Source organism: Hemicordylus capensis, chromosome 2, assembly GCF_027244095.1.
Source record: "Hemicordylus capensis ecotype Gifberg chromosome 2, rHemCap1.1.pri, whole genome shotgun sequence".
NCBI classification, from domain to species: Eukaryota; Metazoa; Chordata; class Lepidosauria; order Squamata; family Cordylidae; genus Hemicordylus; species Hemicordylus capensis.
In genome coordinates, this window is record NC_069658.1 from 26667251 (window position 1) to 26685806 (window position 18556).

General features: G+C 40.1%; 1 protein-coding gene across 2 annotated transcripts in view; it reads left to right on the forward strand.

Annotated features, from left to right (window-relative positions):
- The window catches only part of WDR70 (WD repeat domain 70), a 165377-nt gene that overhangs the window by 111723 nt on the left and 35098 nt on the right, over positions 1-18556 (forward strand). Inside the window, exons 10-13 of one of the 2 annotated variants that reach the window (XM_053298644.1) lie at positions 648-723; positions 2427-2526; positions 13489-13573; positions 16029-16167. In XM_053298644.1, coding sequence (XP_053154619.1) covers positions 648-723; positions 2427-2526; positions 13489-13573; positions 16029-16167 — 400 coding nt within the window. The remainder of the gene's footprint in view (positions 1-647; positions 724-2426; positions 2527-13488; positions 13574-16028; positions 16168-18556) is intronic. The other variant, XM_053298643.1, reaches the window with a different exon arrangement.

Consider the following 18556-nt stretch of genomic DNA (forward strand, 5'->3'; position numbering starts at 1 on the left):
AGACAATTGTAGGAAAATTAAAAGGTGTCTTGTGCATGTGAGAGCTGTATACAGACTTGATCCTCCACCCTATCTGTGTTCCAGAAGTTGAAACTTGTGCAGAATATTTAATAACTAACTCTTATTTCAACGATTATTTGAAGTTTTGTCATGCCAGTTCATGCATGACAGGCCAATTCACATGGCCATTGTTGAGGTGTGATCCCATGCTGTAAAACTGCTGGTTCTTAAAACACTCTTAGGAAGATGCTGCAAAGTTTTTATACTCCTGGCAGCATTTTCATAAGAACTGAGTTTTCCATATAGATATTAAGGGATTAAGTCATAGCATGATGACTTTTCTACACCCCCAATGATCCTGTGAATCAACCCTAAATAACCTCAGGTTGAGAAAAGATTATTAGAGCCATCAGTAAGGCAAAATGAAAACAATTTGGTCAAGTTTTCTGTCTGTTTTGTATGGTCTGCTGGAACAGACCAGTCTTGGACCCAAAGTAGGGCGCTCCACATCCTTCCCCACTATATCATGAGAAGTGGGAGAGTACTTAGACCAAAGCTGGAACATGGGATGGGATAAGGCAGCATTGTACATTCTGGTACATTCCTTCTTTACCTGAGAAACTCAAACAACTTTTTTTTAAAACAAGCAACCGAGAAGAGAATAGACAAGCCCAAGTAGATGAGGATGAGCATGAAGATTCTTGCACTGGAGATACTGTACAGGTAGCCACAGCATTCTTGAGTATCTTGCAACTTCACTTAATGGTGTGAATGGAAAAGAGGGTGGGAGAGCTCTTTTGTGGGTGGAAACCACTCACAGTGGCTGCAGAAGCCCTTCTTCTGCCCAGTGCCTTTATCTGGAGATACTAGCCCTCTTCTCACGTAGGTCCCTGAGGGAACCCCATTGGCACAGTGTATGCAAGAACAACTCTCTTTTCAAGAGCACCAAATATGGGTTGCCAGGGGTGGTGGTCAGAGGGTGTGTTGTAATTGGAGGGCCATGGCAAGTGAGCATGGTCCTATTCCCTGCTTTCACTAACTTTCCCCACTGCTCCATTACCAGGCTATTCAATATCTGATACCTAGTCAGTGTGGAAATTAACTTTTCCAATTTCCTCATTAACTCAATTTGAGAGTTTGGGGATATTTTGCAGATTTTTAAGAACGTCAGAGGCGTTCCTAAAGAATGAATTATGCAGAATGAGGTTGTAAGCAAATAGCTTACTTTTTAAGTTGCATTTAGAAAATAGCTTAGAATATTTTCTAGTACTGCTGGAAACAGGGACGTAGCAAGCTTCCTGGGGGCTGGGGGATAAAGTGCAGCCGGGGGGGGGGTTCCATTGTGCGCGTCTGAAGCCACGTCAGACGCAAAGGGTAACCTAACCCACCCAAGCCTTCCCCCTCCCCGTTTCCGTGGCCAGCAGCAGCGCTGGTTCAACGGTATGAAGTGGATCTGGGCGTGGGGCCAACGGGGGCCGGCGGCAGCGGATTGGGGCTGGGCATCCTTCCTCTGGCAGCTCCTGCATGGCTGCAGCGGCCAGTCTCCACTTCTCTTCTCTGCTCAGCTTGGCCATCCACCCCTTCCCTCTCAGCACCTCACACTCTCTCTTTTGGGCAGATGCAGGCACGGAAGGCAGATGGAAGCGCTGTAGCAGGCTGCTTAGCTTGCAGTCCACCCGGGCAAGCAAGAGAAGAGGGCAACTCATGAGGGCAAGGGGGGACTGACCTTGGGGACTCCTCATACCCTGTGGGCCAGGGGACATTTGTCCCCCCTTGTTCAATGGACAGTCTATGGCTGGAAGAATATAATTTATTTCAAGAAATCAAACGTATTCCGTAACTTGCATCTTGCTGTAGCCAAATGGCACTGAAATGCACAAAAAGATTTGTACTTTGTTCTAAATCTTCAGTCCAGGATTTTTGGCACTTCTTGGTTTGGCCTATGAATTTTCCCCAACCTTCCTTACTTTCAAGATTCATCCAAGAGACGGATGATGTATTTTGTCATATTGAACCTTATAAACCTGCTGTAGGAAGGATGGGAATGCTGTCTCCTAATTTTTTTTAAAGTGTTCTTGTATCTTAGTCATGCATATTTGCCTTTAACTAACATAAAAGGGAGTTGTGCTTGGGTATTAATATTACATGGCTGCCTTATTATTTTTCTGGACTGTAAAGCTAAATATTTGGAAGTGTTACAAGTTATTTGCCTCCCAAATCTCTTTAAGCTGTTAAAGTACATAAAAGGTCTTGTACAAGAGTGGATGGGCATCAGCTGTTCCTCTTCTCTCATCCTCGCCTCCGATTTTAAAATTGCATGCTTGTCTTTTAATCCAAAAAACGCAATAAAGGGCATTTGATGTTCTAAGGGAACCAGGTGTGTATAGTCTCAATGGTTTTTAATATTTTATCTTCTCCACAAACAGGTTCATACCAAGTTCCACTGCAGGCAGGCACATGCTCCAGGCACTGACACTTCATGCTTGACATTTTCCTATGATGGTACTGCCCTCGCCAGCCGGGGAGGTAGGTGACCACATTTCCTTCTGTCTATATCACTGGATACACTTGGGTATTTGGGGCTGCCAAATCCCATGTATAATTTGGTTTGAGTTGTATAGAAGAACTACATTTGCTAAGAATGCAGGGCTGTTGCCAAAAAGGACAGTCCCGCTTCAGGTTCCCTTCTCCTCCACTGTCAAGTGTCATTCAGCTCAGATTGTTTTTCTGATGTTGCTGTCACGAATGTTTTCCCACCCACACCCAATGTCATTGGTTAGTGGGAGACAGGAGGCCCTTCACACATTAGGTTTAGCATTCATAGAACGAGTGTACAGTGTAGACAGTTACAGATCTGTACACAGGTACAATCACTCACATGTTCTGCTGAACACAGATATAGAAGTACATTTCTTATCTGTACAATGTATTTGAAGGGCCAGTATCCAGGTTCACTTTTAAAATGAACACAGGTACAGTCATTTACACACAGGTATGAGTGTACAGACATCTATACACTTATACAGCATAATGTCTCAATTGGGCTAGGGAAATGCTTACTCAAATGTTGTTGGGGTATGGTGGTAGCTGAACTATTTGTTACAGAATGGAGGGTGGGGCTCAGCATGTGGCTGCCATTTTCTGCAGTAGCCCTGGGTTTCTGAGAGCATAAATTTGTGTTGTGCAATCATTTAGAATAGTAAGTACCACCTGTGGGATTGATCAGATCTCCACATAACTTATAGATATGCACATATTTTATCATTAAGGCAGCATTTGCCAAATTAACTAGCTTTTGAAGACATCTTGTTGAATTTTGCATCTGTCATTTTCATGCACTCTTGACTCTCTTCTTTCCCCTACAGTGATGTTCCTTTTTCTTTTCTGGTGCTGTAGTTTTCATCTCTCCCCAGAATGTCACACACAGGTAGCCAGGTGGTTGATCATAAATTAATTAAGATCTAACCCACATGTCATACTTTGATCTAAACTCATTTTGAAACTGGGTGTTAAATATGAAGGTTCCAAGGTTACTTTAAAAAGAACAGCATACTATATTGGAAAATACTAACTCAGCCCCAGATAGCTTTAGCCTAATTTTAGCCATTTTAAAGTGTTTTAAAGAATGAGCACTTGTGCTTTTCCGTAATATAAGTATTGAACTTTAACCAGCAAAAGCAGCTGTGTAGCCAGCAGTCAGTCTTAGATTAGCACACCTGCCCAAATGCAGGGATCAAAGAAAGAGATCATATTTGGGGGAATAGGGACTTGCAGTGAAACCCTGATTGCTTTCCTTGGTCTGTGATGCAGTTTGTCTGTTGGATATGATAGAACTGAGGCAGGGCTCAGCTGCAGGCACAAGGGAAATTGAACAGCAGAAGAATTGCTTATGAGTGTTCCCAGTTTAATTCCCACTGAGAGTCAGCTTGTAACTTGACAGAAATGCAAGAAAGTGATGTTTAAAGATCCACTTCTGGCTCTGAAAATAGTTCTTTAAAAGCATCATTGGATGGGGTTTTTTTTGGTAACATGGTAATAAAAAAACGATTCACCAATCAAGTACTAGGTCGATCATAAAAAAGGGATTGCATGAACCATGAGAGGTGTCCCGTCTTTCTGCTGACATGATATGTATCTGTGTAGTTAACATTTTTTGTTGCTTTCCATAAAAAATAACAATTTGTGGCTATGATGGTTTAATATGCATTGGACCATAATATAGCAGACCACATGTGTATCCAATTCCCACTATTGAGTTTCAAAACTCTATGAGTACAATCTCATCAAGTCATTTTACCCATGAAAACAAGCTTCTCCTGATTAGCTGTAAATGCTACTACTACAAATATTTATATGCAGCTTTTTAACAAAAGTGCTCAAAGCGGTTTACATTAAAATAAATAGATTTTGTTAACACTGTCTACAACAAAACCATAGTTTATTGTGGCATGAACGTTCATTGGCAGGAGCCTTTTTTATCAGATGCATGAAGTGGACCAGGGTGCAGACTGCACATATGATCTATAATATTATGTATATAATATACATACAAGTCAGTTCACTGATTGTATCTTACAGCTTCACTGAGTGAACCCCTTTCTTTTCTCTGCTTTATTTATTTTGTAAGAGGTGAACTTGTTGGACAAACTGGTGGTTTAAAAATATGAGTACTGCAAGTTCTTGTGTTGTGTTCAGTTCTTTCTCAAAGGAATTCATTTTAAGTTTTAAGCTAGGTTGTAAACTTCCTGGTATGATTGCTAATTAATGTAGCTTTTGACAGAGATGGGTAGTTTACTTTTTGCTGGTTTCAGTTTACAGGATTAGCAGTTTCCAAGTAAAGCAATGGAATATGCATTCATCCTCTTATAAAGCTGTCTGTCCTCTAGGCTAAACTCTAACAAGTTCACAAGTTGATACCTAAAAATAAAGGGAAGGCATGGTGAATCCTGATCTTTTTGTATGTGAGCCCTTTGGGGACAGGAAGCCATCTTATTTATTTATTATTTCTCTGTGTAAACTGCCCTGAGCCGTTTTTGGAAGGGCAGTATAGAAATCGAATTGAGAATCAAATTGAGAAATCGAGTGAGGCACTACCTTGGCGTGGTTGTGGGGCTTGTGTGCTCTGAGGAAGGTGAGAGCTATGCCAAAGGTCCAACCATACTGGACAGGTCTCACCAGAGGAGCCAGACAAAGAATGCCTCTCCCATCAACAATATGGTGAGACGTAACTTTAATAAATCTATACCGGATCGGTTGTCGCCCGGGTCAACAAGGACCACACCAGGTGCTGGAGTCCCTGGACATCTGGTGGCAAGTGGGCAATAGGACTCAGGATCTTCAGTTGAGCAACCAGGGCTGAAGACAGCAAAGTTACTAGAAGAAACGTCGCTTAACCAAAAAAAAATATGAAAAATGCCAACAAGGAAATAAAGATCTGCTATTACAAGTCTAGTCCAACTAAAAGAGGTTATTTAAAAAGAATGTACCAAATTTTGAAAGAGAAGCATCCAGATACAGAAATAACAGAACAAAGGCTAGCAGACCAGAGAAGATTCATAATAAGGAATAAAGTATTCACAGGAGTTGAGCTGGAAGAACTGCAAAGAGCAACACAGGCTCAAGATATGGAAGAAGAATTACCACCAATTGAAGAAGTTGCTCAGGCGCAGGTGGAGGAGGTGTTGGAAATAGAGGATACCACTGTTGCTGAACTGTTTCAAAATAAAAACCAGGCAACCTCCCCTTTGCCTTCACCTCAAAAACCCAAATGCCGTTTAACAGAAAAGCAACAAGAACTAAAGCAAAAAATAACTGAGCACATGAACCAAACAACCACCAGGGTTCTACTTCCAGCTCTAAAAACAGTTGCCAAAAAACAACTTGCTCAGGAATTAAAAGATATCAATGCTGCACTTGCAGAAATAACAACCAATAATTTGCAAGCAACAAACCAACTAATGTACAGTGCAGCAACAATAACAACACAAGAGCTCGGATATAAGATCAGTGGACCTGTCAAAAAAGAAAGTAGTACATCACCTAAATGGAAGATTAGATTAGAAAATAAAATCTCCAGGCTTAGATCAGATGCTAGTAAATTGAAAGATATGAAAGACAAGAAGCTGAAGAATGAAAACACCAAACAGTATCTGATCCAAAAATACCACCTAGATTCAAGGAAAATTAGAGAAGTCCTGGAAATAATAAAGCAGCAAATAACAGCAGTGTCAAAGAAGATTAGCAGATATGAAGCCAGAACTACACAACACAGGCAGAATCTCCAATTCAAGTCAAATCAGAGACGTTTCTACCAAAGCATAGAAGGAGAAACTGCAAGAAACGTAGAAACACCAAATAAAAAAGAAACAGTGCAATTCTGGGGGAAATTATGGGACAATCCAATAGATTATAATAAAAAAGCAGGCTGGATGAAAGAGGTCAAAAAATGTAACCAACAAATGCAAGATCTAATAATAACACCAGAATTAATAAGTGAAAGAGCAAAGAAAATTAAAAATTGGACTGCTCCAGGCGACGATGAACTGCATGGCTTTTGGCTTAAACACCTAACAAGCCTTCATAAACAACTATCAAAACAGTTCAATCACATTTTGCAAGGAGGTGATATTGAACAATGGCTAACAACTGGGAAAACTCATCTCATCATGAAGGACCCAGCAAAAGGTGCAGTTCCAAGTAATTATAGACCAATAACCTGTCTGCAAACCATGCTCAAATTATTAACTGGAATAATAGCAGATGAAGTGATGCAACACTTATTAACTAACAAACAGCTTCCAGTTGAACAGAAAGGAAATTGCCCGAACACCAGAGGCACAAAAGACGAGCTGCTGATTGACAAAATGATTTTAGAAAACTGCAAGAGAAGAAAAACAAATCTAAGTGTTGCATGGATTGACTACAAGAAAGCCTTCGATTCATTGCCTCACACATGGATACTAAAATGTTTAGAAACAACTGGTGTCAGCAGAAACATTCAGATATTTATTAAAAAAGCAATGAGCATGTGGAGTACACAGTTAACAATCAATGGCGAGACACTTGGACAGGTTAGCATTAGAAGAGGCATTTTCCAAGGGGATTCACTATCCCCTCTGTTGTTTGTAATCGCCATGACCCCACTTTCACAAATACTAAACAAAACAGGCCTCGGATACCAAACATCTAAAACATCCAATAAAATCAACCATCTGCTGTACATGGACGATCTGAAGTTGTATGGAAAGTCCCAGTCAGAAATCGAATCACTGCTAAACACTGTCCGTATATTCAGTAGCGATATAGCAATGGAGTTTGGACTAGACAAGAGTGCTGCATTAATAATGAACAGAGGGAAAATAACAAAAGCAGAAGGAATAGAACTGCCCAATGGAAGCAAGATCAAGAACCTGGAAGAGAAAGAACATTACAAATACTTCCAGGCTGATAACATCGCACACACTGAAGTTAAAAGAAAAATTGGAAGTGAATACATCAGGAGAGTTAGAAAAATCCTCAAGTCCAAACTCAATGGCGGGAACACCATACACACCATAAACACCTGGGCTATACCTGTTATCAGATACACTGCAGGCATAATAGACTGGACCCAGGCAGAGCTAGAGACGCTAGATCGTAAGACCAGGAAAATCAAGACCATCAATCATGCTCTGCACCCCCGCAGTGATGTTGATAGGCTATACCTCCCTCGCAGCTCAGGTGGAAGAGGAATGCTGCAAGTCCATCAAACAGTAGAGGAGGAGAAAAGAGGCCTTGAAGAATATATCAAGGACAGTGAAGAAGATGCACTTCAAATGGTCAATAATACAAAACTATTCAACACCAATGAAAGAAAGCAGGCCTACAAGAAAGAACAAGTCAAGAACCGAGCAGAAAAATGGAAAAATAAGCCACTGCAGACATCACCAAGACCTGGCAATGGCTTAAGAATGGCAACTTGAAGAAAGAAACAGAGGGTTTAATACTGGCTGAGCAAGAACAGGCACTAAGAACAAATGCAATAAGAGCAAAAGTATAAAAATCAACCACAAACAGCAAGTGCCACCTTTGTAAAGAAGCAGATGAAACCATGGACCACCTAATCAGCTGTTGTAAAAAGATCGCACAGACTGACTACAAACACAGATGATACACTGGAACATCTGCAAAAAATACAAGCTACCTGTAGCCAAAAGTTGGTGGGACCATAAAACTGAAAAAGTTGAAGAAAATGATGTAAAAATATTATGGGACTTCCGACTACAAACAGACAAACATCTGCCACACAATACACCAGATATCACTGTAGTCGAGAAGAAAGAGAAACAAGTGAAAATAATCGACATAGCAATACCAGGGGATAGCAGAATAGAAGAAAAAGAAATAGAAAAAATCACAAAATACAAAGATCTACCAATTGAAATTGAAAGGCTGTGGCAGAAAAAGACCAAAATAATCCCAGTGGTAATTGGTGCCCTGGGTGCAGTTCCAAAAGACCTTGAAGAGCACCTCAACACCATAGGGGCCACAGAAATCACCATCAGCCAATTACAAAAAGCAGCTTTACTGGGAACAGCCTATATTCTGCGACGATATCTTTAACAGTTGACAATAAAATCCAGCCATTCCAGGTCCTTGGGAAGGACTCGATGTCTGGATAAAACAAACCAGTCAATAACACCTGTCTGACTGTGTAAACAAGAAATAATAATAATATGTCAGGGTTCTAAACTGCATGGATGAAGTTTCCCCAATTCAGCACTGTCCTTCTCAGACAGGCACTGAACCCTGGGCTAAGGAGTAAGTTGTGCAGGGAGTGGGGCTAATTTGCACATTCTCATTTCCCTTCTTCCTGGGTATGCTATACCCGGTTTCATGCTGGAAGAGGATTTGTGTCATCGGCCTCTTCAATGGTAGTGAATTGGGGATGTGCAGCTAGAATTGAGTTTAACATATTTTTGATGAAAACAATTTTATTTTCTCCGGTATTTTCCACTCATCCTAGTTTTACAATGGCTTTATTTGATGTACTATCCTGCCCCATCTGTGGTTATATTGTTTATATGATCATGTAAACTGCTTTGAGAATCCTATAGAATTGAAGAGCAGGATAGCAAATTATAGAGGTCGGGGGGGAATTGATAAATGGGTGAGAAACAGGAGTACAATAAGTAATCTAAGCTAAACTACATTTTATAAAGTATCACACATGAATACCAAACAGCTGCTGGAACACCAAGACCTTCTGCAGCTATTATAGCCCCATTCCCTTAAGAGTAGTTGGAGAACGGGCTTAGGACCATGCACTTTCTTCCCCACCCTCTGAACCATGAGTAAAATTTGTGTCAGTATCAACTATAATTCAGATTAATGCTAATCATTTTGCTCTTAACCGGGGATTTGAAAGCAGTTTCAAACCCTGGTTAAGAGGGAGTCATGAGCCCTCTTCAGACCTTATAAATCTTAAGTGCGAGCACTGCTGGCAAGGGGGAAGCAGGAAGGAAGTTGGCCATCATGCTTACGACAATGTCCCATTCAGACAACAGTGCTATAAATGTGGTTGTCAGGCACAGGGTTGTGAGTGACAGCGGGGGGCGGGACGTCCTCCCTTTCCCCCCCCTCATGAGTAGTGCTCACACTTATGAGTTATAATGTCTGAAGAGGGCTATGGTTAGTGTTAACCATGGTTAATAGTGTTACTGGTGTAACCCTTAATTGTATTTAAGGCTAGCAGGGGAGGCAATGAGGTGCAGTGCATGTGAAGGGAGGGGCTGGAAAGAGGGAGCACTCAATTCCATTGTCCTTGTTAAGGGATTATGACTTCATAGGCTCTAAATGTGAGACAAATGCTTAGTTAGTTAATTAGTTGGCAGTCAGATCTTCTATTGTGCTGTTATCATATTCACTGGCTGAGTGTAGAATGAGGGTGATGAGGGTTAAGTTATTCTACTTAGATTTCTTTATGCTGAGATGTCCTTAATATTGATATCCTTCTATCAGTGAATTACTCGAAGCACATCAGACATCTTCAGTATGATGAAATGTAGAAGAGAGTTCTTAACACTTTCCCTAGCATGTTTTTTTTTTAAACATTAGAAGCAGCCATCTGACTGAATTTCTCCCTCCTGTATCCCGTAAGTTTTCCAGAGTGAAGATTGTGTCAAGGCCTAGTTGGTGAAGGCCAATGAAGCCTTGATAGTGATTTGTTACTCTGAAGGAGATTTGAAGAATTGCCAAATAGTTGTTCTGCAAATGTTCTTAATGATGAATTGCTTAGCTTTTAGGGCGTATTGTGGAATTGGGGATTTATGTTACTATGTTATGTTTAGAACTTCTGTCTTTTACCTGTACAGCCTTCAGAGTTTTATCAAAAGCCTTGTCCACATGTTACGTTCTCTCTCACACAGTGAAGACACCAAATAAAAGTCATTTGTTAATATCTCACGGCAACCTGCAGGTGGCATATGGAGCATCCCTCCTTCTTCTCTTCTTCTTACAGTCTCTGGGGTCTCCATAGCAATATCTGGCCCTAGTAGTGCCAGATCTTCTCTCTAGTCACACCTGGGCTGTGGAATGTGCTCCCGATAGACATTCGTGGTTTAACATCTTTACCAGCTTTTAAAAGAGCCCTTAAGATGCTTTTTTTTTTTAGCCTGGCTTTTAGTAACTTTGAATGTTTTAAATTGTTGTTATAACGTTTTGTTTTATTTTGTCTTTATTGTAATTATTTTTGTGAACCGCCTAGAGCCTTTGGAGCCAGCGTGGTGTAGTGGTTAGAGTGCTGGATGAGGACCAGGGAGACCTAAGTTCAGATCCCCATTCAGCCATGATACTTGCTGGGTGATTCTGGGCCAGTCACTTCTCTCTCAGCCTAACCTACTTCACAGGGTTGTTGTGAGGAGAAATCTAAGTATGTAGTATGTCTGGGCTCCTTGGAGGAAGAGCGGGATAGAAAATGTAAATTAATAATAATAATAATAATAATTATTATTATTATTATTATTATTATTATTATTATTATTCTGACTACAAACATACAAACATCTGCCACACAATACACCAGATATAACTGTAGTCGAGAAGAAAGAAAAACAAGTCAAAATAATCGACATAGCAATACCAGGGGATAGCAGAATAGAAGAAAAAGAAATAGAAAAAATCACCAAATACAAAGATCTACAAATTGAAATGGAAAGGCTGTGGCAGAAGAAGACCAAAATAATCCCAGTGGTAATTGGCACCCTGGGTACAGTTCCAAAAGACCTTGAAGAGCACCTCAACACCATAGGGGCCACAGAAATCACCATCAGCCAATTACAAAAAGCAGCTTTACTGGGAACAGCCTATATTCTGCGACGATATCTATAACAGCTGACAATAAAATTCAGCCATCCCAGGTCCTTGGGAAGGACTCAATGTCTGGATAAAACAAACTAGTCAATAACACCTGTCTGACTGTGTAAACAAGAAATAATAATAATGCAATAATATAAAATAGTTATTAAAACAAAATATTAAAATTTTTAAAGTTCTAATTAAAAGGTTGCGAGAAATGAGGAGTATGTAGTACACCTCTCTGGGCTCCTTGGAGGAAGAGCGGGATATAAAATGTAATTAATTTAATTAAAATATATTAAATAAATGAATGAATAAATAAATAAATGTGGGGGGTGTTTCTGAAGCCATTATGGGGCCTGAGGTAGTTCCGAGCTGAGGGTTGATTCTAGTGTAGTGCATGAAAGGAGGAGCACAGAATGTTTAGAAAAGGGGAAGGGGAAAAGGTTTTTTAGTGACAGCTAAAGGTGCTGGGGAAGCTGAAAACAAAAGGCTGAATAGGGGATACAAAAGACTGAACAGAGAAGAAGGGAAAGTGAGGAAAAGGGGTGGGGGGAAAGCAGTCAGATAAGACACCAGAAGAAGAGAAGTCAGACACAAAGCAACATAAATTTGATAAACTGAAATAAACGGTGACAAACTGCTATTGATCTGCCAGAAGTTAACTGACATCATTGCTACATAATCAGTGGTGCTTTGGGCTTGGGTCACTTGTCTTTAATACAGCTCATTAACTGGCAGTGATAACTGTTTTGAGTCTAAAAGATAAAGAAATATTGTTCATATGCATTAAACTCCAGACTGCTTGCTGATCTCCCTCTCCTCGTCCATAGTTTGTTTGCTTGTTTAACATATTTATATACTGCCAAAAACTCGCATCTCTGGGCAGTTTACAGCAGAACAGCAAAAATTAAAACATTAAAACAATTTAAAACAATGTTAAAATCTATGAGTCTAATTAAAAGCTGAGGCATGTGTGCACTACATCTGTCCCCCCCACCACCCCATGGCTGATAAAAGAAATTCTACCTTTGACAGCTGGTACCTCTTCCAAAATAGCTCACTCTTCAGGACTAGTTTTGTATCTCCTGGTTGGTAGGTAGATATAGGCCCCTTATTAGCCCTAACGATAGGGAATTGTAAAATAAAGGATATAGCTTGATCGTACCCTGTCTGGTGATAATTTGGTAGTCTTATTTATTTACATTTGTGTCCTGTTCTTCCTCCAGGGAGCTCAGAGCAGTGGACATGGCTATGTTTATCTTCACAACAGCCCGATGATGGGGGTTAGTCTGAGAGATAAGTGACTCGCCCTGAATCACCCTCACTCGGGCTTATATATAGGGGCCCAGGAAAAGGTTTTAATTGGTTGTTACAGTTATCTATCTCCAGAAAATGAAAGATGTGTTTATTATAAACAAATAACAATAACACAATATATTTTATTGTGATGTTTTAAAGTGATTATTAGCCACTTGTGGCACCTCCATTTTGAAGGGAAAGTGAGGACAAATGTTTTGGATTATATTTGTCCAGAAATGTATACCGCTCTGGATAGGGCAGTATTAAAATGTAATAAATAAATAAAATATAAACAAATGCACCAGTAAGCCAAGAACTTTCTTTTTGTCCCATCAGAATACCTAGATGTAACCAGAATTTTTCCTTGTATCTGTAGTGAGATCACCTCAGAATAAATCCTACTGAGAGAGTACCCAACAAGATAAAACACACACACACACACACACACACACACACCCATATAAACATGTCATAACTCTGTCTCATTGTGCAGTGTTCAAAACTCCCCACAAAACTCATCCATCTTGAACAAATATATCCCATTACAAATGTTGGGGGGTTTGTTCTTTGACTTTTTAAATGTGTGTGTTTATGAAGCTTTATTTTTTAAATAATTTTTTTGTTTTTAAATTAATACTTTACTGGAAGCATGTATCTTTCACTTTTAAATGTATGATTCATGTCTTTTTGGAGGAAGGAAGAATGATGGGCTTACTCAATAATTCTCCCTTCAGAATTAGGGATAAAATTGAAAGAATGATTGAAAACATCTGTCTCTTACCCTTGGTTATATTATAATAAATTAAGTGGTTTTCTTCATTAGTATAAGTTGAATCTTTTTATATTTCATAGGAGATGATACCTTAAAAATATGGGACATCAGACAATTTAAAACACCACTTAACTCAGTTGCCGGTCTACCTAGCTTCTTTCCCATGTGAGTATCTTATTAATTTAAAGTGAAGGAACGAGGTGGAATTTGCACTACATTCTTTACATTCTGAAGTCATTGGAACCAAAGCTCATGAATTCAATTCCACTGTTTATTATTCTTTATTACATTTTTATACTGCTTATCTACCCAAAGAATACACAAAGAAGTGTACAGTAGCACAAATAAATGCAGCTTAAAACTCCATTTGAAAAATATTATTCTGACATGAGAACAGGCAATGGGGTGTACAGAGTAGAGATGTGCACAAAATGGATTTTGCATTTTGTTTCAAGCTTGAGACAAAACACAAAATGTTCAAAACTTTTCGTTTCAACAAAACAAACTCGAAACGTTTTGTGTGTTTCAAGCACCATTTTGGAGGGCTGTTTCTCTAGGGAGACCTGGTCTATCAATTTGGGTTGGTGGGTAGACCAAACCTCTGCCCTGGACAGCACGTTGGCCTGCCTCAGAGGAATGGTGTACCCTCCTCACACGACAGGTAGACCACTCCTCTGAGGCAAGCCAGCGCGTTGTCCAGGGCAAAGGCCTGGTCTACCCGCTGACCCCAATCGGTAGACCAGCTCTCCCCAGAAAAACAGCCCTCCAAAATAGCACTCGAAACACACTAAATGTTTTGACTTGAAACTGGGTCATTTTGTTTCGAGCTCAAAACAGGCAATTTATCTTATGGGTGTTTTATTTTGAGCTCAGAACACTCGAAACAGCCCATTTCGAGTTTGAAACATTTTGCATATCCCTAGTACAGAGTGAGTGCTAAAATTATAGTGGAGGACTAAAAAGCTGAACAAAACAAAGAGGCTCAACATCCAGCAACTGCCTGCCTAAAGAAAAGTTTTTTATTATTTGACAAAAGACCTGCTATTCATCTGCCAACATTACATCTGCACCTGGATTCAAATTCCGGGTAAGAAGGAATCTTGGTTACCATTAACTATGATTAATTCTGTGTAGGTGTAATGGTGAATCATGGCTGATGAGGAAATAGAAGAGGAAATTGGCACCGGGAAGGAAGTGATAACACATTCTTGATCCTCGCTTCTGTTTTACCATTTGCAGGGGAGTGGGGCAGTGTTATAGCTGTACCTAACCTTAGTGTTTCTGCACTGGAGCTTCTTGAGCTTGCAATGCAAATTGTTTTATAGTACAGTCATGTGCATGTCTACTTAAAAGTAAGTTCCATTGTGTGCATTGGGGCTTGATCCCATATAAGTGTGCATAGGATTGCACATGTGCTGCTTTTTCTCATTGCTTGTTTTGTTTCTTGCTTTGAGTGAAAAAGGGAGGAACAGTATTATAAAATAGTTCCACTTGCCTGCTTTCAATTTTGCATTTTGCCATCCAAAATGAGTGGATATTTCATTGATGAAAACAGATTTTATTATGACCTACATTCTTACTGAATGATAGCTGACTTTTGAAATTTTCTTATTTAAAAGCAAACCTTTTTTTCACCTTCTGGTGCTGAAATTTCAAAATTTCATTTTGTTTATTTCAACATAGCTGTGATTTTTAGCCTACTTTCTAGTAGGCTTATGAGATCACCCGGCATTCTGTGTGTCTGTGTGTCAACTTTGCAACGCCTGGACGCCCTATCAATTTTGCAGCGCGTGGACCAGTATGAGCCAAATCAGGAACAGTTGTAGGGACACATGATGACACCTCAATGATGTAGTTTCTGATGATGTCATCCACCTCAATTCAAGATGGCGGACACATAAATTGTGAGGCATAAGTGGGCTAACTTGTGAACCAAATTTACTACAGCTGTAGGGACACATTGGGAAATCTCAAACCGACTTGGACCAAATTAGGTACAGTTCTAGTGAATGACACACAGGGACACCTCAATGGCATAGTTTGTGATGATGTCATCCACCCCGATTCAAGATGGTGGACATGTGAACGTTTGAGGTGCAAGAGGGCTAACTTGTGAACTGCCTAATTGATTTGAACCAAATTTGCTTCAGCTGTAGGGACACATAGGGTCCGTACATAGCTCCAGTGGTGTAGTCTGTAATGATGCCATTGACCCCAATCCAAGGTGGCAGACGCATGAACATTTGAGATGCAAGTGCACTAACTTGTGGACTGTCTAAGTGATTTGAACCAAATGAGGTACCGTTGTAGTGAGTGACACACAGGGACACCTCAGTGTGTAGTTTGTAATGATGTAATCTACCCCCGATTCAAAACGGTGGTGGATGCATAAACACTTGAGGCGCAAGAGATCTAACTTGTGGACCTTGATTTGAACTAAATTTAGTCCAGTTGTAGAGATACTGAAAGGAAAGTAGGCAGATTAGTTCTAAGTAGAACAACTTCTTGTCATATGTAATTAGGACAAAATTACATTTCAGATTTTACAGACTATCTATAGTTGACGTAATACATAAATAAGACTTCAAGGAAATGAGTTCTGTTCTTTATTTTTCAACAGGACAGACTGCTGTTTCAGCCCAGATGATAAACTACTTGTTACTGGTACTTCTATTAAGAAAGGAGATGGAAGTGGAAAACTTCTTTTCTTCAATCGGGAGACATTTAAGAAAGTGTATGAAATAGATGTCACAGATGCGGTGAGATGAAATTCAGTACTTAATTTGTTTTGTTTGTTCTTTTCATACATGAAAATTAGGATTGTGTGGTCCCTCCTGTATATCTAATTGTGATTGATGTTGTTTTATTATGTGTATGGCTGAGATTTCATAAAATCAGGGTATCATGGCATGTACCTTACTAACACCAGTAATCACATGATATTTTAAAAATAATAAACACTATCTGTGTAATAGATGGATACTGCTATTAGTGGACACAATACAACCCATCAGGATATGGGATATCTACATAGTTATGTACCCCAGCTCCCATGTTTGCCATGGGCATCCAAAGGAACAAAGGAAGCTGCCTTATATTGGGCCACCCAACTTAGTATTGTCTGCACTGATTGGCAGCAGCTTCTCCAAGGTTTCAGGCAGGGATCTTTTCTAGCTCTATCTGGAGATTTGAGGGATTGGACCTGGGACCATTTGTATGCAAAGCAGATGCTCTGCCACTGAACTACGTCCTCATCTCCAAGCCTGTTAACTTAATCAGGATGGTAGCTGACCAGGGAACTGGAAGAGAGTCAGAAAAGATCAATAGCAATCTTGCCTCCTGGATCTTGCAAGCAAATGCCTCCTGAGTTCTATAAGCATTCCTAACATTTCAAATTGTTGAGGGGAGAGAGGAGGGCTGTCATGGACCATGTACTTCAACTATGAATCAAATTAGGGCTTATTAAGGTCAATTATAAGTCTGTCCTAATGGGCACAGCATGTGAAATGGGATGCAAGAGAAAGCTGTTGTGTCACATTTAGATGCTATAGGAAATGCAGTTTTTACAGCTGTTTAGTCTTAGTTTTTCCGACAGCAGAGGGGGGTCTAGATAATATAGATAATTTTAAAATGCTTAAGGGCAGTAAACTTAATCTTTAAAACTGTTTGGTAAATAGCCAGTAGGTTTTGGCCTGCAAATGAACCTGATGTTTAATGGAAACTTAATGGCTACTTTAAATGCTTGACCAAAGTGATGTCTAGCATTCCTTTTTGTCATACCAGGCAAGCCTTTGTTCACTCACCTCCTTTCTTTTAAGTTTTTATAGGAGAGTACATTATTATTCCAGACCTTTTGTTTTTTTTCCTATGGACTAACTCGAGTATTTACAGCCTATTCAGAAGGCATTTTGCCAGTACAGTCCCTACTGAAGTGAATGGGGCATGAACACAATCTAAGCAACACATATTGTCTCACAAATCTGGAAATACTAAGCTCAGCCTTTTCAGGCTGACTACAGCCATAATGTGGGCACAACCATACATATTAAAGTCAGTTCTTTGGCTCTGTCACACTGTAGTATGGCCAAAGAACTGAACCGAAGGCAAGACTTACTTAGATAGGAGCTGGTTCAGTTCTCAGAGCTCCCACTAAGTTCAATGGGACAAAGTGAATAGACTGCAATCAAGGAGGTGGTTGAAAGGAATCAAAATCTGTCTGGTACACTGGGCTTGTTTTTTGTGTCCTTGTATGTCCTTGTGTACTTGACTTCCTTCCATATACATGAATGACTGCCACTTGCTCCTATGGGAAAGAAGTGGTGCATTTGGAGATAACGGTGCACAGGAGCAAAATATGCCCACCATCCCAATACTAGTTTGACCTACCCATTGAAGGGAAAGTCATGGTTCAGTGCAATGTCAAGTGTTTAGTTGTATGAGCCCAGAACCATGACACACAGATGGGTGTAGTTAGTGGGTCTTGCATAGAAATTCATTTAGACCCTCTGAAGTCTCTTCTCGACAGCTGACCCACTGAAACAGTATGGGTTTTGCTATTACAGGAGGACATCATTAATTGTTGGTCAAGCAGTCGTGGCTTCATGTATCTGCGGTTGGGAAATTGGCACCTGATCTTGGTATACGCGAGGCTAAACCAGCAAAAAAATAAGGGTTAAATCTGCATATCCACGGATCAGTGGCAGCCAGAAATGACCACAGAGGTCACTTCTGGTCGCCATTTTGGACAATGGAGACATTTTGTTGCTCTTTTTGTATTTAAACAATTTAAAAATTTATGATTTGGGGGGAACAGATTTTGGCACTTTTGGGGGACATTGCTAGAGTGCTGGAGGGGCCTGTGGGCCATGGTAGGGGACTTAATTTTGCATCCTCCTCCTCCCCTCCCATTTTGGCCTGTTTTCACCTCCTTTTTCCAACCTCCAGGAACCTAACCCTCAGGATTACATTGATTCCAATGCTGTGGTTTGCTTATCTGTGGCAGTGTTGCGGAACCGTGAATACTGAGGTTTTCCTCTATATTATGATATGCAGTAACACTAGGTAGCCGAAAAATGTGACATTTTGACCAATCCTATTGAATTTGAACCTGGGAAGACTTTCTGATAACCTATTTGGAAGATGAGATGT